General features: G+C 37.8%; 2 protein-coding genes across 6 annotated transcripts; one reads left to right on the top strand and one right to left on the bottom strand.

Annotated features, from left to right (window-relative positions):
- The first annotated feature begins 826 nt into the window (after positions 1-826).
- Positions 827-11,573, top strand: SF3A2_1 (Splicing factor 3A subunit 2). 3 transcript variants are annotated; one of them, XM_051212659.1, is made up of 6 exons: positions 827-954; positions 1,002-1,324; positions 5,058-5,188; positions 5,583-5,861; positions 7,399-9,251; positions 11,159-11,559. In XM_051212659.1, the coding sequence occupies exons 2-5, from the start codon at positions 1,102-1,104 to the stop codon at positions 7,831-7,833; spliced, it is 1,068 nt and encodes a 355-aa protein (XP_051073377.1). In that variant the 5' UTR covers positions 827-954; positions 1,002-1,101; the 3' UTR covers positions 7,834-9,251; positions 11,159-11,559. The 3 variants fall into 3 exon arrangements, with proteins under 3 accessions (XP_051073377.1, XP_051073376.1, XP_051073378.1); XM_051212661.1 differs by lacking the exon at positions 7,399-9,251 and having other exon boundaries at positions 11,159-11,573; XM_051212660.1 differs by having other exon boundaries at positions 827-9,029; positions 9,077-9,973.
- A 288-nt stretch (positions 11,574-11,861) lies between these two features.
- RAB6B_1 (Ras- protein Rab-6B) lies at positions 11,862-17,147 on the bottom strand. Of its 3 annotated transcripts, none has more exons than XM_051212646.1 (9): positions 16,733-17,147; positions 16,633-16,691; positions 16,539-16,592; positions 16,402-16,507; positions 16,259-16,370; positions 16,131-16,224; positions 13,948-14,011; positions 13,227-13,305; positions 11,862-12,537 (listed from the first exon to the last, which is right to left on the bottom strand). In XM_051212646.1, the coding sequence occupies exons 1-8, from the start codon at positions 16,791-16,793 to the stop codon at positions 13,238-13,240; spliced, it is 618 nt and encodes a 205-aa protein (XP_051073373.1). In that variant the 5' UTR covers positions 16,794-17,147; the 3' UTR covers positions 11,862-12,537; positions 13,227-13,237. The 3 variants fall into 3 exon arrangements, with proteins under 3 accessions (XP_051073373.1, XP_051073374.1, XP_051073375.1); XM_051212647.1 differs by lacking the exon at positions 13,227-13,305 and having other exon boundaries at positions 16,733-16,903; positions 16,937-17,147; XM_051212648.1 differs by lacking the exon at positions 13,227-13,305 and having other exon boundaries at positions 16,259-16,507; positions 16,733-16,847.
- Positions 17,148-27,500: the final 10,353 nt, after the last annotated feature.

The following is a 27,500-nucleotide window of genomic DNA, read 5'->3' as shown; positions in this document are numbered from 1 at the left end:
TGATGGATCTCAGGAGGAGAAGAACAATTGATTGCAGAAATTCGGATTACCATTCAAGCTGTGGCATTTGAGATGCCTTTACCAAATGATAATTTTTTGAGCTTTATTGCGCACTGATTTAGAAGTCCAAGTACGATATGTACCTTCGTTCTCATTTAGTTCTATCTACCTTAAATCTCACTATTTCGAGAATTCTTCGTTAGCACATTAGCTCAAATACTTCTAATTATCATCATAAACCATCAAGTAAATCCATAACAACGCAATGAAATTTCTACACAACTGAGGATAGATAAAGAAATGCTTTCAGCTAAATTTAAGGACTTTCGTTCTTACTGAACTATTGCTTACATACGAAGATGATGTGAGAATACATGGCACTAAAACATAATTCGGCTGCTTTTAAATGGTGAACTACCATCTATGATGATCTTTTTTCTTCTTTTCCTTACATTTTGATATCACAATGTCTTGATTACTAATAAATAACTTATTTATTTAATCACATCTTGAGATAATTCTCTTCTATCATCCAAATTTTTCATCACTACTTTCGACATTGCAATCAAACAACCTTCTGTTTGGTAATTTGACAGCTGCTGGTATCCAAAACCCCCTATTACTCAGAGATAAACACACTCAGATTACGAGATATGCAAACCAACAAGCAACTACCGAACTGCCAAGCATTAGTCCTGTCGAGTGACTAGTATACCGCCCATTACGCGTTGTCAAACTCGAGAATCAGCACCCAGAGTAATGAATAGCAAATTCGAAGAAATAACTCAATTTATGAAGGCATGTGACAAAGATACTAAATGCTGAACTTTGAACGATCTTGAACCGGGCTATCCAAATATTCACAACTACCCTCTGGCTTCAATTGTCAGACTATCATAATCTTACGTTTTCTCATTTCTGAATGTTGTCTACCACTTTCATCAATAAACTTAAGTGCGTTTAATGTGATTTTTGAGTCCTTGATTCACTTTTCTTTCCAGATAATCTCCACGCTCCTTCAACACGCAAGGTACCTTCAGGTTAGAATCAAACCCACCGAAGAAGGAACGTTACTGCTTGTGTAGACCCATCTAGTTAAAAATGGATTTCCAACACCGTGTAGGAGGGAAGACCGGTTCTGGTGGTGTAGCATCGGAAGCTGAAGCTAATCGCGACCGTAGGGAACGTTTGCGACAACTGGCACTTGACACGATTGATCTGAACAAAGACCCGTATTTTATGAAAAATCACTTGGGGACATACGAATGTAAACTGTGCCTTACTTTGCACAATAATGAAGGGAGCTACCTTGCACACACTCAAGGTATTTTTATTCTCTACTTTATCCCATCCTGATTTTATATCAGGTTCATATGAGTTTTGTTGTTCACGTACTATACAGAATACCGGTTTTTTTATTGACCTTACTCTATATGAGTGATCGTATGTTCTCCGTGTTTCGCTCTCAAACCTCGTTCTCGTGAGTGGTTTAAATTGGCTTGTTGCAAGACGTCGAACGAAACTTGCAATTACTGAATCCTCGGTTTTCTTCACGAAACTCAATAAAATTTCTAGGTAGGATGCTCTAGTCCTAGCTTGTGTACGATTAACAACAAGGTTGTGTAAATTTTGTCAATCACGAACTTAGTACACAGATCTGTAGACGGTATTTCGCTAACATTGGGACTATATCTAAGATGTTCTGACGAACGGCTAGGTTAACTGCACGTATTTGAGTCAAATGGCATGTTTTGTGTGAAAATCATATATCACAGACTAGTCACAGTTCATGCTTTCCCACTTCCTCACTATAGAGAACATACCTAGAGATTGATATTTTGCTGTTCTCTAGATGTATACATTTTCCGAAGTACTGTAAAAATATTTAATACCACTGACCAGTTTGTTAATTTAACCACCGTTTCCATCCGCCTTTTATCGGTAATACATCTAGGTATCTAATGGTTGGTCATGTGTAACATTTACTAATTCTATGTAGGAAATATTCGTCGTACCATAGTTACCACGTTCTTTAGATCGGTATAGAGCAGCTTACTGTTTTTACAGCGTAATTCACGGTCGAATATTTTTGTATATATTGCTAAAACTGCTTCATTATCGCCCTTTAACTACAAGTGTAAGATCAAACCTACCTTGATCTAACAGTCTTGTACTCTGTGTAGTCCAACCAGTTTCTGAGTGCTTATATTATTTCTAATTTAATTCTCGAATCCTGCTTTGCCTTCGCATTAAATTGAAATTTGCTACTATCTCCATCAGCCGTCGTTGGTGATGCTCAATAAGAGATTGTTGCTCATTCGGAAGCACATATTTAAACTCGGATCATGCCCTAGTTCGAGCACTCGTTTGTTTACGTCTTACTGGAAAAATACCCATTAGAGCCCAACTTAGTGATGAAGACATTTAGGAATATATTTCAGGAACTACTAGATAAGCAGCTAGTCAACCATGAAAGTAATACACAACCCGAGTTTGCTTGGGGTGGGATCCAAAAAGCTATGGAAACAGCAGCGATATCTTCTAGTAACAAACCAAAATATTAGGAAAAATCAGTGAATTTTAGTGGTGTCTACATAACTAATATATGCTCGGAAACTCATCCCATCTGGCTCTTAACATGAAGAGGAGCGAAGACAGCTCAAAAGTAGGCTGAATAAAGGCCTATATAGTGATTGTGATCAGTGGTAAGTATCTAAAGCAGGAGACGGAAAGTGCAGTAGCGATAGGTAACAGTAGACAACCGTTCAGACTTATCAGGGAAGCGGGTATTTAAAACACGACTGTTAGTGAAACTATCACAGAAAAAGACGGCCATTATTCACTCTCAATCCAGGAAATTGGACCTATAGGCAGAAAACTATAGGGAACCTTCAGCCACTTTAGTTACCCACTATCTCCAAGCAACCTGAGTAGCAAATTTATGTAAGTCTCTCAACTTTTAGTAAGGTTGGAAAGGCTATAGGTAATCTAATGGTCTGAACCATGTTAGTAGATGCAAACTACTCTGTTAGGGTCCGTGTGACGATCGTAACCAATGATTAGAGACTGGATGACATGGCCCAGAACCGATCACCATGGTGTAGGTGTATACACTTTCTGTCTTCCCTTAAATTATGGGATTAAAATCGCTTCATATCTTTCTTCCTGTACTATGTCCTTATATTCAATCTTTCTCTTATACATTACCGCCACTGAATTAACTACTTCTATGAATCCGGTGTTCATCTTGTTGTGCTAATGAGGTATGGCAACTTGTACCGGTGCACATATGTGCCTGGTCCTACGTTGTACTTGACTGACTGACAAATAATCTAAAACAAGGGACAAAAGCAGGGCCCGATTGGCTAACCCTTGAAATGTTTGAGGGTGATGGTTCAGTTTTAGCAGTTAGATTAAGTGAAATATTAGCTAAAATCTAGAAAATGGGCGTAACTCATCAGACTATTGTCGATTACTGATCGTCTGAGTTCACATGAAAGGACTAAAATCCTTTTGTAACAGTCACAGAGGGATTAGCTTAACTAATACAGGGACTAAAATATTAGCCTCATTAATAACTCGATGTCTAAGTAGGGCTTTTGAAGAGCAGACCTGAAAAATCCAGGCTGGTTTCAGACCTGGGTGTGAATGTATAGACCAAAATTTCACCCTTCGGTCGATCCTGGCACATCAAAATCCTACTATAATTGTGTTCCTTGGCCTTGAGACAGCGTTCGACTCTGTTGATCGTGAGGTTCAATGTCGGTTTCTATCGCTAAAAGGCGTCCCAAAGAAGTACATCAACCTTGTACAGGCTTTCTACCCAAACACTTTTGACGAACTGTCATCGGAATTAGTTACTTCAGATAGCGTTCGTCAAGGTTGTCTACTTTCTCCATTTCCTTTTAACTTTGTCATTGACATACTTTTAGAGATAACACTCACCATCTAACTTCTCGGGGGCTGATCTACCAGGAGATTCACTGGATGAATTAGAATACGTAGATGATATAGTTCTGTTTAGTGAAGACTGACAAAATGCAGTTTTCTGACCATCTTAAGCAACAACGCAGGCATGTTTGGAATCAGGTTCTATCCCTCTGAATGTAAAATATTACTTCAGGATTGGCTGGCGTCAGTGCCTAAATCAAGGGTAGGGAATGGATCAGTTAAAAAATCGATCACTTCACTTATCTTGGGAGTCTCATCAGGCGGCTCGACTAGTTTTTGCTAACTTGCGTCACTTGTGGTGTAGGTGAGATCTCCATCTTCCAACCAGTGGACAAGTTTACTGGGCAGCAGTTCTCCCCGTTCAACTTTATGGGTGCGAAACATGACCATTAAGAATAGAAAATATTCTTAGGTTACTGGCATTCGATCGTAGGTGTCTACAAAACATTGCTCATGTATTTTAGGGCCGCGGAATAAGCAATACCTGGGTTAGGAGTGGAATGTCAGGTAACGATGGTAAATCAACTAATGAGGTAGTAAATATTCATCAGATGAGGTGGTCGAAACATGTGTTATGTATGCCTAACCACTGCCTACCTCGACGGGTACTGTTTTCTGGTACGGAGTGAGTAGGATGAAAGAAAGCTGGGGGCGGCCAACCTAAAACATAGCATCAGTTCTTGAAGTCATTAAGAATTGATCTTAGCCATGTTAATAGTTACAAACTACCTGGTTCGGGTCCGCGTGATCATCATAATCAATGGTTAAAGACTGAATAGCATGGCTCAAAATCGTTGGCAATAGCACAGTTTTATCTATTCTTTATATTCCCTCAAATCATGAGGTTCTAAATTCCCCATAACTTTTTTGTTTTTATTTCACTAATTTATATTTTCTTGAGTCGTATCTTCGATGCGTAGTCTTTCCTATCACCACTGAAACTTACAACCTCTACTCTTCTGGGGCTTGGCTTGACAATTTCATTTCTCTGTGCGAATGGAGTATGACAGCTTGAACTTGGTGTACATACGTACAAAGTTCTACGTTATAATTGACTGATTGTTGCTATCTAACTTGTTTCTTTAATTATATGATGTTTTCTTTAGGGAAAAAGCATCAGTATAATTTGCAAAGACGAGCTGTTGAGCAGGCCCGTGAGGCTCCATCTACAATGCAACCAGAGCGCGTTAAAGTAGAGCCGAAGAAATTCATTAAAATTGGTCGTCCTGGATATAAAGTAAGTTTCTGTGTATATAAAAACGTGACATATATATATATATCCGTCTGGTTGTAAAACCAATATTTATGATTTTATGGCGGATTAATATTTCCGTGATCTTTTCTTTTCGTATCTCTTACGTAACTTGACGGAAATATATGGTTTCATAGGTTCTAAATGGTGCTGTTTGTAGTTGAATAAATAGTGGTTGAAAACTTAAAGGATCTTCGTAGTAATTGTTGTTTCTCCTAACCGATTAGCATCCCAGTTAACCGAAATATGCTCCAGTCATTCTTACTTTAGAATTCGAAATATGTTTTGTTTTAAAATAATCCTATTTAAACTCGTGGTTAGTTATGTTTGGATTAAAACTTACAATTTCCAACTACGTTACCTTGTTTTTTCTTCTCAGGTAACCAAACAAAAGGATCCGGATGCTAATCAACAGTCTATGCTTTTCCAAATTGATTATCCAGAAATAGCTGATGCTTCTGGTGTAATACCTCGACATCGGTTTATGTCTGCTTATGAACAACATGTTGAACCACCAGATAAACGATGGCAATACTTATTGTTCGCTGCTGAACCATATGAAACAATTGCTTTTAAAATTCCTAGTCGTGAAGTAGATAAAGACCCCAAGAAGCTGTGGACTTATTGGAATTCCAGCTCTAAACAATTCTTCCTACAGGTTAGTTTGAAGTTGTTAAACAAAGTGGGTAGCGTAATAAAAGTTTCGTTGACTGTTGGTATTCACTCCCAAAATACTTTGTTTTAATCTTGTATGAGTAGTTACAACGATGAGCAAGACCATTTTACGGCAATGCTAGCTTTCTAAAGAGGAGATTTATGATACAATTCTGATGTTTAAACCTTGATAATTAGTTAAAAGGAGGTTCAGACCAGTAGCTCATTGACTGAAAATTGATTGCCTCGAATACTACAAAGCCACTTTAGATTATACTTCTCATAAACAGTTAATCAAGAATCAGGTTATTTTATTAGTTTCCATAATAGATTTTTTTATAGTGATGGGTGTAGGGCCCAAATTAATCCCCATCATAAAATTACGGTTCGTGTGATGCACAATACTCTCAACTTAACCATATTCTTATAAGCATCGTGCAGATTATTTTACCTCTATCAACAATTTTGTTTCATGTTAATTATGTTTTGGGTAATGACCGGCAGTGGAATCCAGAACACACGTTTCGTCTTTATATTCATTGGATGGATGTACCTAAATTCCAACGGATTCGACTAATTTCGAGTCGTCTGCTTAAGGTATGCGTATTACAACAGATGCTGATTAATTTCAGTCCCGAATTTCAGCAACGATGTAAATAAATAAATAATGACCTGAATTCATGTTAATATCTCCAAGATCTTATGGGAATGCATAGTTTTGATGTCAGAAAGTTAAAAATGAATATGTGGGGGGAAATCTTCACTATTAAAATACTGATTTGTTTTTAGCTCGGCTGATATAGAATTAAAAATGATTGATTTCATAGTTGCACTACAGTAAAAGATTATATCTATTTTTAACTACGGACTCACTTTTCGAGATTGATTCGCAAGTGATATCAGCGTAATAAATAAGAATCACGTAAATAATCCGTTAGACCACGTTTGTGAGCTGGTCTTAATTTTCTTAATAGAATAAAACGTTAAAATAGATGGGTTTTTCGAATTTTCGTAACATTTTATCACTGAAATGTATATACTTGGTTGATACCTACATTCGCCTTACTCATCATCCGAAACCTTGCGGTACATCTTTATGTAAATGTTTTTCTATACCTTATATTTTTACGTTTGTGGCAATTATTCGTTCACAAAACACCGTGCTCTAATAGTTTTCAGCGAACTGAACTGTAGGGTTCAAAACCAATTCCGAATATTGAGATGTTTTGCCACGATTTTGAACAACTAAATTATTGTTATATTCTGTGATATTTTGCATTCAACATGACCAGCTGCTAATTTTGATGTTACCACTTTCCAACGGCAGTCTTCACTGTTATAATCGGTAAAAGCTAGGTTTTTATACTACACACGGAATGCTGAACGTTTTCGCACAAATAAATTAACTCATCCAACAAACACCCAAACTGCATTGTGATTTATCACAGATATTTATTTCTAGTGTGATTTTCAATATTGTTAGTGTTTTCACTTTTCCAAACACATCTCACTTATTGTGCAACTTTATTTTCCTAATGTAGTTCGCTTTCAAACTAGAAAGTCAATCATCTTCTACCGCTATGCTTCGTGATTTAGAAATGCAAAAAGCTAAAGCTCAACATGCCCAACTTCAGCTTCAATTACCTCCACCGCCACCACCTCCGCCTCCACCACATGCTATTGGTCTTCCTATTCCAAGTTTCCTTCTTAATATGCCTTTAAATACCAGCATGACTAACATGCCGCCGCCCCCGCCTCCGCCACCAATTATGGTTGGAGCAAAAGATACAAAACCCTTACTACCTCCTCCTCCTCCACCACCACCTTCATTCTCACTAGGTGCTCCGCCGCCCCCTCCACCGCTGCCCGCTTTTGGAGTAAATTCTAGTGGTGTAGGGACAAATGCTTCTTCAGCACCAATCCCACCACCGCCGCCACCAACACCCCCAGCTTCCCTTCAACTGAATGGGAACTAAGCAGTTGATTGTTGTACTCTGTTAATATTTATATACACGCATGAGTTATTTACCTATTTGTTCTAATTTGCTTATACTCGTCAGTTTCCGTTGACGGGTGTTGTGATCATAGAAAAAATGATGTGGATATAATCAAATAGGTGTAAAATCCACAAATCTGCCAACATTATGGATGAATGTCTCATGTATAATCTTGTTGCTAAGGTCGTACATATTTTTACACGAAAATGACGTGATATTCGGTTGGGGATAGTATTTAATCCATGTCTTGAAAATTTTGATTGACCAGAACCGAGATCGTTTGTAGCAGCACTGGAAAGTAAATTCGGATTCCCACTGAAGAATTAGTCACCATTGATCGGTGCAGGGGTCCTCGAAAACTGTTCTCTCGTTAGTCATTGCTGCACCACAGATTTCATGATCATACTGGATTTTCGTCGTCTTAGTAAGTACAGGATTCCATGAAAGACGGTTCCAGTCGCATGATATCGACCTAACATTTCAGTTAATGGGATACAAAAATTTTTGAATATGGTGGCACTTGATCGTTGTAGAAATTACTTGCGAATGTTTTCATCTAAATTTCTGGCATAAAAGCTTTAAGTACATGTCTAAATAAAACAAACATGCGTAATTTTGGTGAGACATATATTTTGAGTGGTTACACCTAGTTGTACTAAACCCTCATGATTCAAGTGCAATATATATCTCACAATTCAGCTCCTCGTCATTTTCCAGTGGCACCAATAGATTCAGTCCTCAAGAATTGGCACGTCTGTGTCATCTCTTTGTATGATATAAAACGTTGACGTGGAACCTAACATAGAAGCATTCCATTCTTAGTTTTCCTTTTTATAAACAGTGGAAATGTATAAGTCACATAGTCATAGACATCTTAGATCCTGGGATAAGTGCACATCGAAGTGGAGCTACGCTTCAAACCAGAATAGCAACAGAAGATCCAATAGATGAAAATCGATAGTCGGAATAGTAGTAGTAACGATAGGAAAACGGAAACGTAAAACAAAAGAATATGTAATGAGATAGAACGTAGCTGGTTTACACTGATTACTTCTAGCGGGACAGGGTCGAAGTGTAAACAAATACCCGAGGGAATTACACACTTTTTAGCCACTTGGAACTCTACCTACTCCCCCCTCCAAAAAATACTAAAATGGCTCCTCAGATAATCATTGGTAAGTAAACTTACGACAAGACGAATCTCATTTGTAATTCAACCTAGAAACATGTAATTAGATACCCTGAACGCTGACTGGGACAAAACTAATCCAAATCATTTTGCAACTGGTACCAAAGCAAGACTTTATCTAATTCTTTTGGGACATATTTGCAAAACTACTAACACATAAAGTTACCGATGGAGCGTCGCTGTATTGACCAAATTATGTTGTCCCCATGTAAGTGTTCTAATTGGATAAAAAGGCGAGACCACGTTACCGATTTTGTGATGTTTGTTCGATATTCAATTCCTCCGTTTAATATTTTCTTATTTTTAGCGTTAGTTTGTTCATTGTAACATTGGTTACATTTTACTATGATTTGTATTAATTCGGTATAAACTTAGTTCACTATGAAATACAGCATGCATTTTCGTAGTAACTCTGTATCCCCTCTACATGTGGTTGATGTGAACAGAAACAAAGAATCCATAACAAACAACGGCAGTTATTTTTGGGACGTTATTTTGCTTGATTCAAAGTTCTTAAAATCCTAACATTTGGTTTTATCCCTAGGTCATTCTATCGACCATAATCTTTCGCTTGATGTGTGATTGACTGCCACACGCTTTTCTTTGCCAAAAGCCTTGTTGTTTAAACGTAACCTTTTGTACTCTATTTTTTCTGTTCTAATGCCCAGTTTGGACATAATTGTATTTTTCCAATTGTTTGTACGTTGTGGTCGGTTTAGTCGTCTCTACCCATGTATCTTTGCCCACTAATCTTAATCAAGAACAAATCGGGTGATGTTCCAGTCTTCGTCTTTCTTCCCAAGGTCATTAGTCGCGATTCGGACTCATGCGTTTCTAGCCTCATGGTTAAACCAGTTAGCTCGCCGTGTCAGAACCTCAACCTAGAGTGAGACAAGTTCTCTCCTGTATATTATTGGGTAGACAGATCAAGTACGTAACAAAGATATATGTTGACTAGTCATCAAATGGCAGTAAAATTAATAAATGAGTGTATTTTAATAAAAAAAAATTAAAGCGGTTTCGAGGGCAAAACAAATCTACAATCAATTTTGGTCTTATTATTTGCGTAGTGTAAATCATTAGCTCATTGTTCAAAGTAATCAGCTATTCAAAATCGAGGCAGTTTTCCCGTCATAAGTATTCACGGTTTCATCAGTAAACATCTAAGCCTGATCTGTTTTCTTCATTTGCAAATGTATATGCTCCTGTAAGAAGTGTTACGAGTAGAGTTACACCAGCCCTAATGCCACATCATCGTACACTATTCAGTGTAGTTATCTATGTGAAACTCAGTATCATATCATTTAATGAGCAAGGACTCTGAGACAGGCTCTCCTTTCTACATCCTGTGCCAGAATCTAATGTTGTTTTTACATGCATACTCCTAGTTACTGTAAGGATTTTCATCCGAAATTTTTGGCTGTCCTGGTTTATTTATTCAGTATTTTTTATAGCTTTTGTCCACTAATTACAGCGTTGACGATCTCCCAATGCCGTACGAGTTTGACATAACGATTGTATTCATAAATACATTACTACTACCTTCAGTTTACTAACAATTCCCCTTTGCTACTTAAATTCTACGGGCTTACGTCCCTCCTGTAAAGCATTCCACACACGCAAACCTAAGATATCCACACGTGAGCTATAATAATTCTGAATTTATACGTGACTTTTTTACTTGGTCGGTCAAAGTGCAGTGATGTTGAGAAATTGTCAAGCAAGTTCGTAAGCTCGCTGACTTGCGTTCAAACAACAACTATACTGTCCAATAATTCATCCTGCCTCATGCTTGTCACGTAATCCTCGAACCCGGTAAGTTGAGAGACCAGTTCCAATTACCCCTACAAACCATATTGTGGACAACTGACAAGTGGTTAATAGCATACTGTTCACCCTGAACCGACTGACAACAGATGTAACACCAGTAAGATTTAATATCGTTCCTCCTGAACTGGTCTGTATACTAGGTCTAAATAACTAACCGCTGTCGCATTTATTACTTATCAATGCACTTGGTTAATATATACCCCAGCCTCTTTCGGTCTTTGTCATTTTATGCATGCTTTTGAAAAAAGCTACTGATGTCCGCATGATTCTGTTATTTTTTTGTAGCGGTGTGCCTCAACGCAGTCAACATCGGTGTCAAAACAATACAACCGTCAACGCCGAACTAAACATGTACGCGCTGAATAATACCTTGAGACGAATACCAAGGTTACAGTACCTCGGCGTCTTCACCAAGTTATCCGATCAGGTGAAAATCGATTGTCGAGAAAGAGTGATGAGATATTGACACCACCAGACAGTAAATTCCAGAAACCATGGTACAGTGTCGGGGCGTCCCGACCCCGATGTTTCTAGCGCGCTTTGTCAATAGCATTATGTTAAAGGAAATGAAACATTGTTGACAATCCCATACTGTCAAAAACCTATACCACTTGTTCCACAACTGTTTGTTTACCGTTAATTTTGTCAGTTGAATTATTTAAGTGTTATTTGAATAGTAACAATTTGTTCACCTGTGTTATTACTACTATCATTGACAGTCAAGGGATATGCCCCCCTCTCCAGGTTATATGTTAGTTAGCTCATAAATATATGTGCATGCTCGAATCTTGTCAATTGGTTTGAATCCGAATTATATTAAAGCCAAGCCACTATAAACCTGTAAGTGCTCAGGAACTTCAAGGTCTGTGACTAATTTTAGTCCGTCCACTTTCAGAGCAAGAGGGAAATTGATAGTAGTATTGAAGTTAGAATTTAAGCGATAGTTTCTGGTAGTCCTTAAAAGACAGAATCAATGACGAAATAATTCTCTGTATTTTATATTTATAGCAAAGCGGACACTATTAATAACATTAAATTGTTTATACGTAGAACTTTACAAAAGCTTTCAAGATTTATTAACTTATCTGTAACAAATAAAGGACCGGGTATATAATCACACGTTACGTGAGCACAACAAAAGAACGTGAAATTGATAATTAACCATGTTTTTCACAGCAAATATAAACAGGAAAATACGAAATAAACCACCAAAATGTTTAATACAAGGCTGAAGTGCTTATAATTATTTAGTAATTAAAGAAAGCATCACAGATTGTTGTATAAATTATGGCCTAAAAAGAGGGCAAACAGAAATAAAGATTTCTAGCAAAGCAAACTCAGATTCGTCAAGAGAAATTTCAAGTCGAACTGTAGTTAAATAGTAATTCACCAAATGAAAATAGATAAGCTGTACATAGATATAATTATATCATTTTTATAGGTACGGAAATACATTAAGACCAAGTTTGCCGAAGTAAATCAAGAAGAGAAATGAAATGTCGAAAACAACTAAAGATCGTTCAAGAATAGCTATTATATGTATGTAGTGTGTGAAAGTCTTTGCAAGTTTCAAAGGAATTTCTGAACAAATAGACTTGATATTCAACAACCACAGGTTTTCCACTGGTTCTCTTGAGGAGGCTCGATCGGTTTCAGTTCAATATCTGCAGGGAAGTTTTGATAAATAAAACCAGTTACAAGTTTTTGAATGAAACGAGAGAAGAATGGGTAATGCAGTATATTATTGGTGTATATTATGGGGTTATTAAAGTTAAGGATGAATAGGCCTAAATATACGCACATATCCATAGATGTTAGAAATGAAAAATACAATCCAATGATCAACTAATTTTGGGCGGTTGATTCTTAAATGTTAATATGAGAAGAACTTGCTGTCAAAAATTATGCTACTACAAAAACAAGGTAACCATATCATGTATAAAACATTTGCTGCTATTTAAAATCAGCGACCATTGTAGATGAGAAGACCAAGTGTTGTTTAGGCTTAAAATAAATCCAACAAGTTAAAATTTGAAGCGTGAGAATCACTTACCTATATTTGGGCTAGTGTGTTACCACCAACTTTACATTAAAAATGATAAACGCAAATTTATTACATCTCTTTTCTACTACACACACACAGAATAAAGTTCAAATATCATCAGCACAAAAAAATTGACAATACAGCAACCTACTACACAAAATTATCATTTTCAAAACAGAAAATTCATTAAGAGGAAAAATCAAAAATGAAACCACCGAGAAATGTATCCAAAACTACATGTGCATTGAATTAGTAGCGCAAATGTGCTAAAAGGTGTGTAAACAAGTTTATAAAAAAACAAATGCTTACAATTAAGTGACTTAGCACCAGCAAACTCGTTGGTTAAAATCAGTATCCTTAGAGGCATCGTGTAACTTAACCTCGATGACTAGATTTATTAAACAAAAACACGACACAAAAAATACAATTCGCAAACACCGATTTCCGAAATGGAAATTATCCAAATCAAGGAGAAAAGCAGTATTGGTAAGTTTAACATTTTTATATTCTAATCATTTTGAATAAAACTGATCGAGTCAGAGCTTATGGAAAATTGTCACTAGAGCTAATATTATCACGTAGTGTTTATCAGGGTTATGAAACGTCTGGGATGATCTAAGTTATCGTTCCAAATCAGATACATAATTATTATACCTGTTAGTCATTTTACAACTCGTTCAATCATAAGATACTGTCATGGACTGAATAATGGTAACGAATTGTTTTGGCCTTGACCAGAGAGCAGTACTGAATACTTACAATAACCAAGACCGTTAAATCAGTTTAGGAAAGTTTTATAGACATAAAATAGTTCAATGACCCCAGACATTTAGCAAACTAATGAAGTAGGTGGGACAGTTTTTGAGCTTGAGACCTACCAGCCAAGTGTTTCAATCAATAAGTCACCATATAACTAACCAGCATACATGCTTTAGGTGTCTAAAATAAATACGAAATTTCTTTGTAGTGCTGACTAAATGAACAATAAAAGATAAAACAATGGCTGTGTAGATAAGATCGGAAAGGATACAGTCATCATGTCTAGAAAGTGGACTCTTTTGATCAACCAATTCTGTTGCGATTCGACGGAACAGCTGAAAAAAAATATACAAAATGAAAATATAATTACTGGCTTATCACAGATATTTAACATCATTACCGTCAAGCCACTAATAAAAAGCTGGAACACGGTTTAGAAATGAAGATAAACTTCGACTAATTGGTTAAAATGCGCCCTTAAATGCCCTGGTACGGTCGGGGGTGGGGAGAGTCACCTCCCTCTTGAAATGCACTCACATGGTCATGCGTATACAGCTACTGCAAGGAAAGTCCCACTCACTGCCTACTTACGGTGAGTGTCGTTTACGAAATTGAGAGGACGAAACATGAATGTCCGGGGGTTAACCGGGTTGGTGGACATGGAAAGTCCACTTAGGGGAGTTGGAAAACCCTGATTCCAAACCAATGGTGTACATGGGCTCCAGGACCCTAAGGAAATAAATGGTGTATGAACCAATTATTGGTTACCGGTTACTATGGGACTCCATCTCCTGACGTTGCTCCACTGCTTTGTGGATTAGACCTCTAGGTTAAAGGCCCGGGATATGACTCCCTAAGAAAACCACCTGCTTCGGTTTGGGCACCCGGGTAGTACCACAACCCAAATACAGATCAAATGCGGTGCATATGTATTTGGTGCCCCTTTGTACTAATATTTGTGTTCAAATAATAATAATCAATTATTAACATTTTACCAAAGTGAAAGAAGAGAACTGGTGATGGATGCAACTGAAAAACAACAAAGGTGAAGTAGATAAGAGTAATTCGAGACAAAATTATATAGACCACATACAAATTTCTGATATTTTTAGGATGCTAAACAGTTCACGTTTCCTTGAACACTTTATATGTATCTATCATTTATGCACAACATAACTTACTTGTACAATAAGTTTATTATTATAAATTAATTTGAGTTAATTAAACATTAGGATAGGAAGCAACTGTACATTAACAGCTCACTCGCAAAAACGGTTCAGCAAATACAGTTTTATGGTAATCCATATCGAAAATTTGAAGCCTTATCATGAATTTGTCTATCTGCTAATTACGTACACCGCAAAGTAGCATTTGAGTTATATCAAAATAAACGTAACCGAATTCTGCTACACAATAATCCACAAGTCAAAAAATGATGTGTAGCACCACTAAGTTTTATCACGTTTTAGAAAACAACTTTGAGTGATATTATAGTCAACATAATTTTGTTCTGGGTTGAAACCAATATTTTTGTGATAACTGGGAACGAGCAGTGTTAATTGTATCATATCCACATGTATCGTTAAGTGGACCAAAGCAGAACTATGCGATATATTTTCAAACGTTCACCAAACATACAAACCACCGAAATAACTGGGAACCTAATATAGTGCAGTAATCAGACGAAATGTCAGTGGGCATTAGAATACATGGGGGGAAGATGTCTAGCGTTCAAGGAAAGAGAGTAAGTGTACCTACAGGGGAGGTCTGTCGCTTAACGAACCGACTAACTTTTCCGTATAGAGCACAACCTAATTCTACAGCTAGTTTTTTCAGTCTCAATATATGAAAACAGCATAAACGAATGTTACTAAATCGCACAGGCGGTGCTTCCACAACTGCTTACAGAGAACGCGGCAAACAGAGCGTCACGATGTCTGATAACAAGAGCATATACTTAAGTGCTGAAGAAAATGTGATCAGAAAATTTTATTTCTACACTAGCTAAAAGCGTGTTTGTTTGGGATGAGACAGTGCCAGCTGTATGGTTAGTCGAGATTAGATCACGACGTTTGGAATCATATTTGTAAAATCTAGTCCTAGAAAACCAAACTGGGTGAATATCTCTGGAAAACTTTTGTGTAGTGGTGATAGATGTACCCATTAACGAGGAAGACTGCGCAAAAAAATTCACTACGTCACACTTTATAAGTCTTTAAAAACCCGAATACTAGAACAAGATAATAAATCCTCTAAATAAAACGCCATAAACGCTCAGACACTTTGAGACTTGAAATCGACGGAAATCAGATTTACTTTACAGATTAAAGCAGCTGAGATATTGAGTCATCTTTAGACAAAGGGGAACAGAAGTTTAAAGTGAAGACTAAGATATTACCTATACATATGACAATCAAGCAAACTTAACCAAAATTGTATTATTTCACTACTCACAACTTTGACATTATATCCAGCCTTCGCGCTCGTTTCAATAAACATGACTTCTAGTTTTTTAGCAAGATGCTCGCCCTCTTCAGTAGTCACTTTTCTGCAACATAAGGATCCAGGATATTTTTACCCACCGTTTATCAGATAGATCCGTTTTGTTTCCAACGAGGATAATAATAACATCCCCGCCACGTTCGTTTCTGACGTCATCAACCCACTTTGAAGCCTGATGGAAAGATCCAGCGTCTACAAGATAAACAATGCAAGTAAAACATACTGCATATGTCATAAACAACAACTGCGGCTGAGGAGTCACGTATGTAGCTGGGAATCAAACTTCGAAAACGTTCCTGTCCCGCAGTGTCCCATAATTGCAGACGAATCTGTTGGGTTCGTTTACATTCTTAAACTTACAGTTCGATCCTCAAGGTACATAGTTTTTGATAAAAAGTCAATACCAATTGTTGCCTGAAAGGAGAGAATATTATAGTACCATTTGTTATTGTACCTGATACAGATTGTCAAAAGTTTCATACATAAACCTAGTTATGAGGGACGTCTTCCCGACTTAAATTGGAATGCATTTTGGCAATTTTATAAGAATTTACCACTCTGTTCTCCCAAAAACACCAGCTTGAACTTTTGCAAAGGATTGTTAAAGTCGGCCATCGCTCAGTACCAAAGGACTAGCCACGCAAATCACCGCCACAAGCTAATTTGAGTGAGTAAACAAAAGCAGGTTCCAAATCTTCATATTTATTTCATCTTCAGATGAGTGCCTAAATTTTACGGCGCGGTTCCAGGTATCTCACTTCATAATATAAGTAATCTAGTCATGCAATCCCAGTAGTCCTAACGAACCTGTCATTTGTAGATGCGTTACAAGTAACCCCCTAGTTGTTTCCGTGAATTTTAGGTGTTGTTGTGGTATCTTAATGTCGCTGGGATAAATCAATTGCCTTAAGTTTTTCAATAAAACCTTTATTACTATCAAAAAGCACGTTGAAACCCTTCATAAAAAATGTTGGAATGATAGTAATATAATGGAGATGATTTCTTGATGAATAACATTTTGAATCTAGTTTTCGTGTGAAAATTCATCATTATGAAGTCTTTTTCCAGGTTGAGGTCCAACCGAATCACTTCTATTGACCAGATTTATTATTAATTTGCAAAATGGAACACGCCTTCACCAAGATTCTTATACTCAGGGTAGTGACGGAATTTACGGATAACATAGGGTCGCAGATGAAAATGACTGCGTTTTCGCCGTCTAAATTGCCAATAAAAGTTTCCATGCTTTGAGGTCAATACGTTCTCATTTACACAGAGTCGTAAATAAGTTATGCTTGGCTCCATTAATATGGAAAGCTTTCAGTTATATGAATTATAGATTCAGCGTGGTTCTAAATTGCTCAAAGTACCCAGAATTTGTGTTCTTCGGTAAGCATACTGACAGCAAAGACACACCTAGCATCAGGTTCACAAGCTGAAACCCGTGATGGCTGTGCAGAGGTAAATGAATCCCTAAAATAAACAGTTCTGTATGTCTTCAATGTCGATGCTGACCTCATTAATTTTACTGGACGCAACCTAGCTGAATGCTCTTGGTTACACGTTCGCACAAGAGCACCAGTGAGGTAAGCCGTGCCACACATCCGTTGCATCTACTTGCCAGCTTTCCAAATATAACTTAGAACCGTTTCACTCCCGACTACTAATTTGACTAGGTTGGTATTCGTCAATTACGGCGCTGAGAACAAAAGCGTCGTCAAACCCTGAGTATCTAGGGCATGTCTATGTCCATTCCCATTATAGTCAGATCTTAGCCTGCTATAGTGATGACACAGAGTAATGACCTCCTAAACCTTAAATCTGGCGTCAACTTCTGTCGAGACCTAAGGGTTTCGATTCCGTTGACTTTTTGAAATGTAAGTGAGCAAGTAGTTCAACCCAGTTCGGCTTTGATCTGAGGAATAATACTTAGTTCAGCAACGGCATTCACAAAAATACTCAAGCCTGAATTTCTGTCTTCAACATGAAAAGTTGACTGTCTAGACTTCTCCTCACGTCGTTACGACGTTAAGGGAGTCTTTTGTCTCTCATGTTAGTTGTCGTCCGTGTGGGCCAGGTACGTGGTTAATTGTACCCAGGTGACTTGACACTGAATCACCAGTGGTTTCAGCATAGCTGTTCGGATTTTCTGAACGTTTGTTTTCTGCTTTCTGGTCTGAAACTCGGTCGTTTTGGCGACTCAATTTTGTTTCTATGATCTATTTGCGTCTTCGCAATAGTCTCTTTGAGACGTTACTTTCAATCAGTTTTGATGATAGTCTTTTGATGACTTCTTTTCAGGTGTGATTTATCGTAAGTGATTTTGCCGGAGGACTCCTCTCTATTATTCCTCCTGCAACGCATGGTCACTGAGGCAAAGATGAGTTCATTTCTTGGGCATCCAAACAATACTAGACGTAGTATAAGAGATCATGTATCAATCGTTGATTTAGGACTACTTTAATCGCGGTGTTGCCGCCAGCTAAGACTTGGAGTTGACAAAGTAACCACGAGAGTAACCTATCGCCCAGTGTCTCCTCTTAAAAAGCCTGTAAATTCTCTTACCGTCCGACAATGACAGTTCGTTGTCTCACAGTTTAAGACAATAATAATAGTAATTTATCTTTAAATGACTATCTGTTGCATGAGGCATGCCAGTTTGCAGGCAAGGTCAAATCGATACAGAAGGTACAGTCTTCAGTGTAGTAGGTTACTCAGTTAGGTTGATATTTTATAAGGTACATTGATCATAAAATTACGGGGGATAACACTTCTCACATATCAATGTAAATAATATTATTAATACTCGTATTGTCAATATGACAGTTTGCGAGCTTTATATAGGTTGCGTTGCAACTGATGGTCAAGAATAAGTTCACATAAAGTTGAGAGCTTCTGGAAACTACGACCTTGTATTCCTCTGGAACGTCTGAGGCATTTTCCATGGACGAAGTCGCCCGTTCCATGTGTTTTCGGTGACATATCTCAAAGGGGCTGAAAAGATGGTGGGAAAAAGAAAGGACGAGAAGTAAAACAGATAATGCTAATGTATACTGAAGTTGAGTCATTTGTGGTGGAATAAGGTATGACTATTTAGTTTAATTCTCTTTTATTAAGATGCTTTTTAAGCAAGAGCATTCTAATAGGTAGAAGAAAATAAGTGTAAATAAGCTATGAATGTATAAAGAACTGCGTAAATTGAGGTGGTTTAAAAAGAAGCTGAAAGCATATGATTATGTGTGGTTTCCAAATATAATACTGAAAACAGTATTCTGACACGCAAATGGCTATCTCACATTTTGTCGAAAGTATTTCAGCTCATTTTTACTTGTATTGATTTTGTAGGTACATGAGCAGTCTTCTTTTTTAGCAAATTATCTAGTTTTGCTTGTAATAGGATTACTAAGTAGGATGTGAAACCAATTCAACGTCAAAAACACGACTCAAAGAGATATTTTTCATAATAAATTAGCATCAGTACCATTTATCCGTGACATCCCGCTTGATCATAAGGAGCCGTAATTTAACAACATTTTCACGCCTACAGACATGGGTGGACCGAAGTTATCTCCCCACCATCATTTTCGCTGGTCAGTAACATCACCCCCTATCCTTTTGTGATGTTAGGCTCTCTTACGTTTGTGGTAAATATGAATATTGCTTTAATTCATGCTCCTTGTTGGGATGTACCGTCTCTACTAGTTCCATGTTGCAAGCAAATCAGATGGTTAAAGCTTCTGTACTGTGGGTTAGATATCCATTTTATATATCACAACGCTATGAAGATAAGTAATGGTATAAGTTATAGGACAGTGATCAGATTATATGGGATTTAGAGATGGTAAGGTTATATGACAAATCAAAGAATATGCAAGAGTTTGGAATTGTAAACGTTTCGGAGTAAGAAAACAAAACAATGAGCAGCTCACAAGAATTTAGGATATTATGAGTTTCTTGCAAATGGCCATAGCTGATCAGCATCCATGTGATTAGTGTGTTATCTATCTACTTCTAATGGGAAAAGGGATTTGACACTCTGGAGGAATAACCATTAGAGTGATTCGGAGTCTGAATGTGAAGAGTAGGAGCATACGTGCAAGACTAATGGTCAATGAATAATGGGATAGGGTAAACCATGTGTTCTATCGTTTGATTACATTCATATTATTGACAACTTGGTCCGTTAGATTCATGATCGGTCTAGATATTAGGCAGTCCCCAATAAAGTGCCTCATTTGTGGGCAGAAAATTAGCGAATAGTTCATAAAGCTTTTTAGCGTCAAGTAACACTGTTATTAGGTTTTCGAGCTTGGTGGTAGTGTCACAGTTACGGATAGGTATTGGCAACCTACTGCATAAAAAACTATACCGCACTGTAAAAAAATTACAACGCGTTTGTTTCCGGTGTTCAACAATAAGTAGTGTATATGCCTTGTTTCTGAGTCTGTGGACTAGGTCATGGGTCACGACCGGGCAGGAGGTTAGCAGTGGAGGTCCGCATATTAACTTGTAGAGGAATATAAGATTTTTCCATAGCTGACGGCGCCATAAGGGTTCTAAGTAGAGGTGCTTACATCCATCTATGCAGTTGAGAGTGGAATCATATCATAGCAATCGGTGTGTGAAGCGACTTTGGAGATCTTGTACGCTTGTCTTGTCTGTGGTATTCATGTTTGAGAAGATAAAAGTGATATTCATTGGAGCGTCGTATACATCTTTTGTAAAGAGTAAGCTTAGTCTCTGTTGTGGGGAAAATTTTCATTATGGAACCAACTATCCGTCTAGATTTAGAAACAATAAAGGAGGCATGTCCTTCAAATTTTAAGCTTTCTGTGTAATTAATACCTTGATCGTGCACTGATTCGAGTGTTTGAACTCTACTTTTATTTAAGTAAAGTTGTTATTCATATAGATGTTTTCTAAAATACATGATCCCACAGTTGTTGAGGCTAAATGGTAATTGCCATTTTTTGCTCCATATAGTTAGGTTATTGAGGTGACTTTAAATCTGGGATACATTTTCACTTATAAACTCAGAATTAAAGCTGTGTGCTATTTTGAGATCGTCAACGTATAAGTATGGTCTCAGATTTTATATTGTTTATATATATAAGAAACAAGAGCAAACCTAATACACTTCCCCGGATGACTCCACTAGATATTGGTCTAGGTGATGAGAGAGAGTCATTGTACTTTACCATTTGTTTACTTTCTGTTAAGAATGAAGCAAACCATGAATATAGTGGGTTGTTGATTCCAAAGGACCTTAGTTTGACGAGAAGCCTTTTATGTGGGACCTTATCAAAAGCTTTCTTAAAGTCTAGGAATAAAACCGATACAAAGAGCCCGCTGTCTCGTTTCAGAGTTATGTCATTCAGGTAGTCTACTAGGCATGTATCGCATGATCTGAACCTAAGAAACCCATGTTGGGAGGTCGAGGTGAGATTATTAGTAAGTAGACTTTGAACAACCATCTCCTTAGCTACTTTTGCCATCACTCTAGATACCACTGAGGTTATGTTTATGGGCCGGCAATTTTCAAAATTTGTTTCTGGTTCTATCTTAATTTTGGGGATGATATGTATAGTTTTCCAGGCAGTAGGGTAACACGCTGTGGGGAGTGATATCGCAAATAGTTTGAGAAGTAAAACACACATGTCATCATCACCATTTTTAGAATGCTGGCCGGAATACCATCTGGTCCATCAGTGTATTAGTACTTCAATGTACTAATTGCCTTAGAAATATTCAGTAATATCTCCATATCCGGTATTATCCATTCTGACTTCGGCGTTCAGTTCTCCTATCAAGTCCGTTCTAGATATGCAGATACAATGTGAATGTAAATTGGCCTACATATTGTGCATTGCATACATTTACTACTACTTTGAGGTTTTTTTCGTTCAGCGTCAAACAATTGCTACCACGTAATCACTTAAACAGGCTACAGAATCAAACCATTACATAAACCTTAAGCATTTATTGCTGCAATCTTGACTGAATGGAGGATCACATTTTGTCGCAGTCAAATAAATGTCACTGGGCCCTAGCCAAATCAATTGGCAGTCGGGTCACTAAATATCGGACAGTTTGTGGATTCTCGTTAGAGTTAAGAGCAGCTATCGCTCATTAACCAGTTGCACTCCATTGTGACATTCAGTGGAGATATATTCAACGATGTCATGTCAACTAAATGTAAAAAAGAAATCAGCTTAGACTTAAAGTTGTTGATTAAGTGATTGGTCAGATTAGTACCTGTACTCGGGAGGTTGAAGTTGCTTGGAGGATAACTGAGGCGAGAATTTATGTGCAGGGGATTAACTTCAATAGAGTTTTTAACGCCCCTTTAAACCTTGTGAGGAAAGAATGTTTGCTTTCAATAAACTGGAACGTGTCAGCAAGCTTTCGACTAGTTATGGGGCTCGTTGTGTGAGATACCGGACAGTTCTCTTACTAATGGCCGTTTCATCTTTGACACCGATGCAATTGACCAGATTGTCGGTCCTGCATTGTAGAAAGTTTCTTCAAACGGAAAAGAAAGACTGATTGTGTATGGAAACCGAACGTTGCGTAATTCGAAGAAAAATTATTTTACAACTTCGAAAAACATGCTAGCAGTCGTTTGCTTTGTGCAACGGCTTCAGTATTACTTCCTGAAACGTAGGTGTGTCATTAAAACCAATGGTTGCACGGCTTCATATATCCTGAAAGGCAAATCGCTCGACAGCAAGAGTGGTTGCAAGAATAGTAATACGTGTACATCCATCGTCACAATCAACAGCATCACGACGCAGCGGCCTTATCACATGGAGCAGCCTAACCTCACAAAACCTGTCTTGTATGAGTCGCACCGAAAAACAAGTCAATAGAGGTAAAAATTATGGAAGATAGTGAATAGGCTCATAGTTAGGCAACAGATCCGTAAACTTCAATAGCGCATGACGCATTGAAGAGCCATCTTCAGGATAAACACAAGGTGTAAGTTGAGAAGATAAGTGTCTATGGTATATGTGCGAATTCATAATAATGATAAAGTACTATATTTTTTCTATGTGCCAAATTATTCGAGTAAACAAACTATCCCACATTACACGGTTTTTGGAGTTTTAGATAAAAGTCACACAGATTTGAGGCATGCAGGCCAAAATAAAGTAATGGAGGAGATCGCACGTAAGTAATGAATGAGAAATGAAAAAAGACACACGCAAAAATATTCGAGCACGCAGGAAGTGTCAAATGTTGAGGAACACCATGTCCAGTGAAGGGATCTCTTTTAAAGGTATTTATTATCAAGCTGTACAACCATATATATATATATATATATATATAAACATTCAAGAGTACTTCATCTGTTGGGTAGGAATCTCCTTTTAATGCCTGGTTGCTCTCAGTTACGACACAAACCTCGAGGAAAACACGAAGACTCTAGACGCGCCACATGGCATACGGATTGTAGGCAGAAGTTAACTATTTAAAGGTTATGATTTCCTAGAATTCGCTTCAGTCTCATATGGTTCAAATCACTTTCCAGGAGGGTTTTAGAGAAAACCTGACATGTTGTTGCTGAATCAGAACAGAATCTCGCTATGATTCACCAACATTTTTATCCTCACTTATACCTAGGTAATTACCTGGAGGCATCAGTGATCCAACACTACTAGATGCGGGAGCCCGTTAACTAAAAAGTTCCTCTGTTTCGTTCGGTTCCAGTTGAAGCATTTGATCGTGCAGCTTGATAGTTAATACGTTGAACAGAGATCGTTTAGCTAAACTCCATGTTTCTAAAAGATTACAGACTCAAAAGACAACCCCCATGCGCCCTTATTAAATATGACTTCAGGCTAATCCAATGAGGTAACGAGGATTAACATTGTCGGATCGTTAAAGGGGAACAATAGACAAAATAAATATATATTAGTTATGGCCGATCACATTACTGAGTTGTGCGAGGCGATTTTTCTAGAAAGGATGGATGCTCAAACAGTAACTAAGGCGTAAGTTGAAGCTTTTGCCACTCTTTAGGCTATATTCGCCCAATCACATTCGGATTGATATACCAACTTTGAAATCGTACTTTTTAAAGAATCATGTCAAGTGGTGAGAACTTGCAAAGCGCGAACAACGGGCTTTCCGGGCATTCATTTAACTCTAAAAACCTATTGAAAGTGTCTGGTAATCAGGTGGAAGCTGTTTAATGAGAACTAGCTATGAATAGATGTTCACTGGCATTGTTGTCAACAGAACACCGAGTGAGGATAATCGAATGTATTTGACATAAAATTACAGGACTTGTTAACGAAATCAAACAGTCATATAGTAAATACTTAATTTGCAGAATGCCCACCGATCGTATCAAAATGACTCAGACTTCATTGTTCTTGCATTCTCACACAAATTCCATTCTGTTTCCATTCTTTAATGTTCCATCCTGTTGTCTCTCTGCTGCCAGACATCCCGCTTATGGCTAGCATCATATGCTACTAATGTCGGTGTAAGTAGCATACACCACAGCATATTGAGTCGGCGTCAATACATCTGCTTGACAAACCCTCATTTATAAGGATTTCAGATGAGCTACTGACACTAAAAATGCACCAAGAAACTTTATTAGTTTCAAAAATGACCGTGAAGTTCAGAGAGGATGTATAGATGCATCGTAATATGGCTCTAATACAACTGGGTGTGATGTAAAAAAACCAAAAGAAATATTATGATAAGGAAACCCATAGGTCATCCTTATAACAGGGGGGGAAAGCACGGCAAAAAAATCAGATTACTCACTAGCAGGCGCAGTTACTGAACCACGCAGATAGTGGACAGGTCTTTTTGAAGTAACCTGAGTCTTAACAAAATCTGCATACGAATTAAAAGATACCATCGACAGTGTTCGGCTACTTATGATAGTTCGCTGTAACCTCCTGAAACCGGTGTATAACAGCTTACATCCATGTTATTTGTCTGTTTAATTCGTTATGTTTTGTGTTCCGAGACGGCTGTTTAGTTCTGCGTTCCTGTTTGACAATTAATTATGTGTTCCTGCTGAATTATTACCATTCCCCTATTGAATCATCGTGCTTTTTATGGCAGAAAAGGATGAAAGAGAATTTTTCTTGTTTGAAGATTATTGAAAGCGATTGAGGACAGTGCTTAAAGGAGAGAAAAGCCGTGTAAAATTATCAGCACGGGTAAATAGAAACGACTTTTGATTAGTTGGTTGATTAGATCGACACTTTTAACTGAGAAGTCGCAGCCACATGGAAGTCAATTCAGCTCAGACTTTACACACACCTCGTGAACGATATTTACTTCAACGGCATTTTCAGCCAACTTACTGAGTTGAACACTACACTATGGACAGGTGCATGCGCCAGTGGCATATTGTTATCCTTTCCATTCTTGCTAACACATTTCTGTCTCAACAATACGTTTTTGTTACTGTCATTAAAGTAACTATGTTGCGTGGATACGGTAAAAGCGTACTCCACGTTAGGTACTAACCTCGAGGTGTGATTTTGACGTAAGCTAGCTGGTCATATTGTTACTGCCCATCTTGAGAAGGCACCAAATCATCGACACAGATTACCCACACCGGTGATCTACACTGGTGAGCGGGACTTTGATTTGTGCAAAGTATCATGATCATTTTTATAATTGGACTTCATACTTTTTTCATTTTCATCGCTGTCACATACGTTTTTGGATTATTTCGAACATTCGCCACTTTATTTTGGTATGGATTACGATAGTATTGACAAAAATTTTCTCTAGTGGTTTGGACGTGCAATCTACACCTTAAGATTTTCCAGCCAATCAGAAAAGGGCACGAGAATCAGAAACGCATTTCAACTGTCAAACAGAAAGAGCCACAACGTCAACTGATGCAAAAAGGCAATTAAAAAGACAGGCTTCAGTATCAGATAAAGCTTATCGACAAATTTGTCTACAGTCCGAAAAGATTATTCCGCCACTCAGCCTCTCTTCGACAAGTCGAAACCGGAGTTTTCCGACTGTTAGGTCCTGATGGCCCAACCAACAATGGCAGTGACGCCGCCATTCTGTTTCTATCTTGGTAACACCGTTTAGCGTTATATTCTCTCATTCGCTAAGCCGAAGCATATTACCAGAAAATTGGAAGCTGGCTCACATTACGCGAATTTTCCAAGTAGGCCAACGTAGCGAAACTCCAAGCTACCAACCAGGGGCACTCCTCTCAATAACCTCAAAAGTTATGGAGTCCCTGAAATGTGACAGTTTACACAACTATTTATTATCCATAAACTTCTTTACACCCCAACAGCACGGTTTCAGAAAATGTCACTCTCGTATAACCAACCTGCTGACTGCGGTGGACAGGTGGACAACCATCCTTGATCCCAAGGGGAGAGTTGATGTTATATATCTTAACTTCTCAAAACCCTTTTGCAGGGTCAACCTTATATATCTTATCAATACGCTCGGACGATTAGGTATCAAATCGCCTTTAATTGGTTGGCTCACTTCATTGTTAAATAATCGACATTTTAAGGTTAGGGTTAGCTTCACTTTCTTCCGGGTTATGGAATGTTCTGGTGGGGTCCCTCAAGGTTCAGCACTAGGACCTGTCCTTTCATTCATTTATAAAAACGATCTTCTACAGCAAGTATCGCCAGACTCATTAATTTTCGTTGGTAATATGAAGTTCTGGAGAGAAGTATACAACTTAGGTGACAAACTGGAACTTCAGATGGATGACTCGACTTCAGATTTCGGCAGATAACAACGGAATAACCGATAACCCTCCAAAGTGTAAAGTAGTCCATCTGACACATGTTGCAGACTACCAGCACAACATAAGTAACTACCCTCTAGAGGCATAGAGGTTTAAAAAGATCTATTGCTGTTTGTACCCTACGATCTGAAGTCTTAAACTAACTGCAACCAAAATGTCTTTCGAGTAAAACGTCTACTGGTAACGGTGAAGTGTATTTTTGACCATTTCGACGGAACTTTTCATCTAATCTTCAACAGTTTTATTCGACCCCATCTAGAGTACGGAAACATAATGTTTTCTTCCTCATTCCACAAGGATAAGGACTCTCTGGGACATATCCAACGGCGAGACAAAATATCAGTTCTGGGACTAAAACTCAAGTCTTTTGAAGAGCAACTTCAATCACTTAACATTTGCCCACCAGAGGTAACTTTATAGCATCCTAAATACTTTTGAGCATCCCATTAAACACCTACTTCAGCTTAATCTTAACACAAGCCTTAGGAGTAGCGCCCAGAAGCTGGAGATACAACACAACAGAACGGATTGTAGGTATACATTCTATTATTTAA

This window comes from Schistosoma haematobium, chromosome 1, assembly GCF_000699445.3.
Source record: "Schistosoma haematobium chromosome 1, whole genome shotgun sequence".
NCBI classification, from domain to species: Eukaryota; Metazoa; Platyhelminthes; class Trematoda; order Strigeidida; family Schistosomatidae; genus Schistosoma; species Schistosoma haematobium.
The sequence above is the reverse complement of the archived record's forward strand: the minus strand, read 5'-3'. Positions and strand labels throughout refer to the sequence as shown.

Bases quoted from the DNA above. Each gene is read 5' to 3' on its own strand.
- SF3A2_1 (XM_051212659.1), top strand. From the start codon at position 1,102: ATGGATTTCCAACACCGTGTAGGAGGGAAGACCGGTTCTGGTGGTGTA. The intron at 1,325-5,057 runs GTATTTTTATTC...TGTTTTCTTTAG, and splicing joins CTACCTTGCACACACTCAAG to GGAAAAAGCATCAGTATAAT. The intron at 5,862-7,398 runs GTTAGTTTGAAG...TTCCTAATGTAG, and splicing joins CTAAACAATTCTTCCTACAG to TTCGCTTTCAAACTAGAAAG.
- RAB6B_1 (XM_051212646.1), bottom strand. From the start codon at position 16,793: ATGGCCGACTTTAACAATCCTTTGCAAAAGTTCAAGCTGGTGTTTTTG. The intron at 14,012-16,130 runs GTGAGTAGTGAA...ATTTTTTTTCAG, and splicing joins CTGGATATAATGTCAAAGTT to CTGTTCCGTCGAATCGCAAC. The intron at 13,306-13,947 runs GTATCCTTTCCG...TAATAAATCTAG, and splicing joins ACTTTCTAGACATGATGACT to TCATCGAGGTTAAGTTACAC.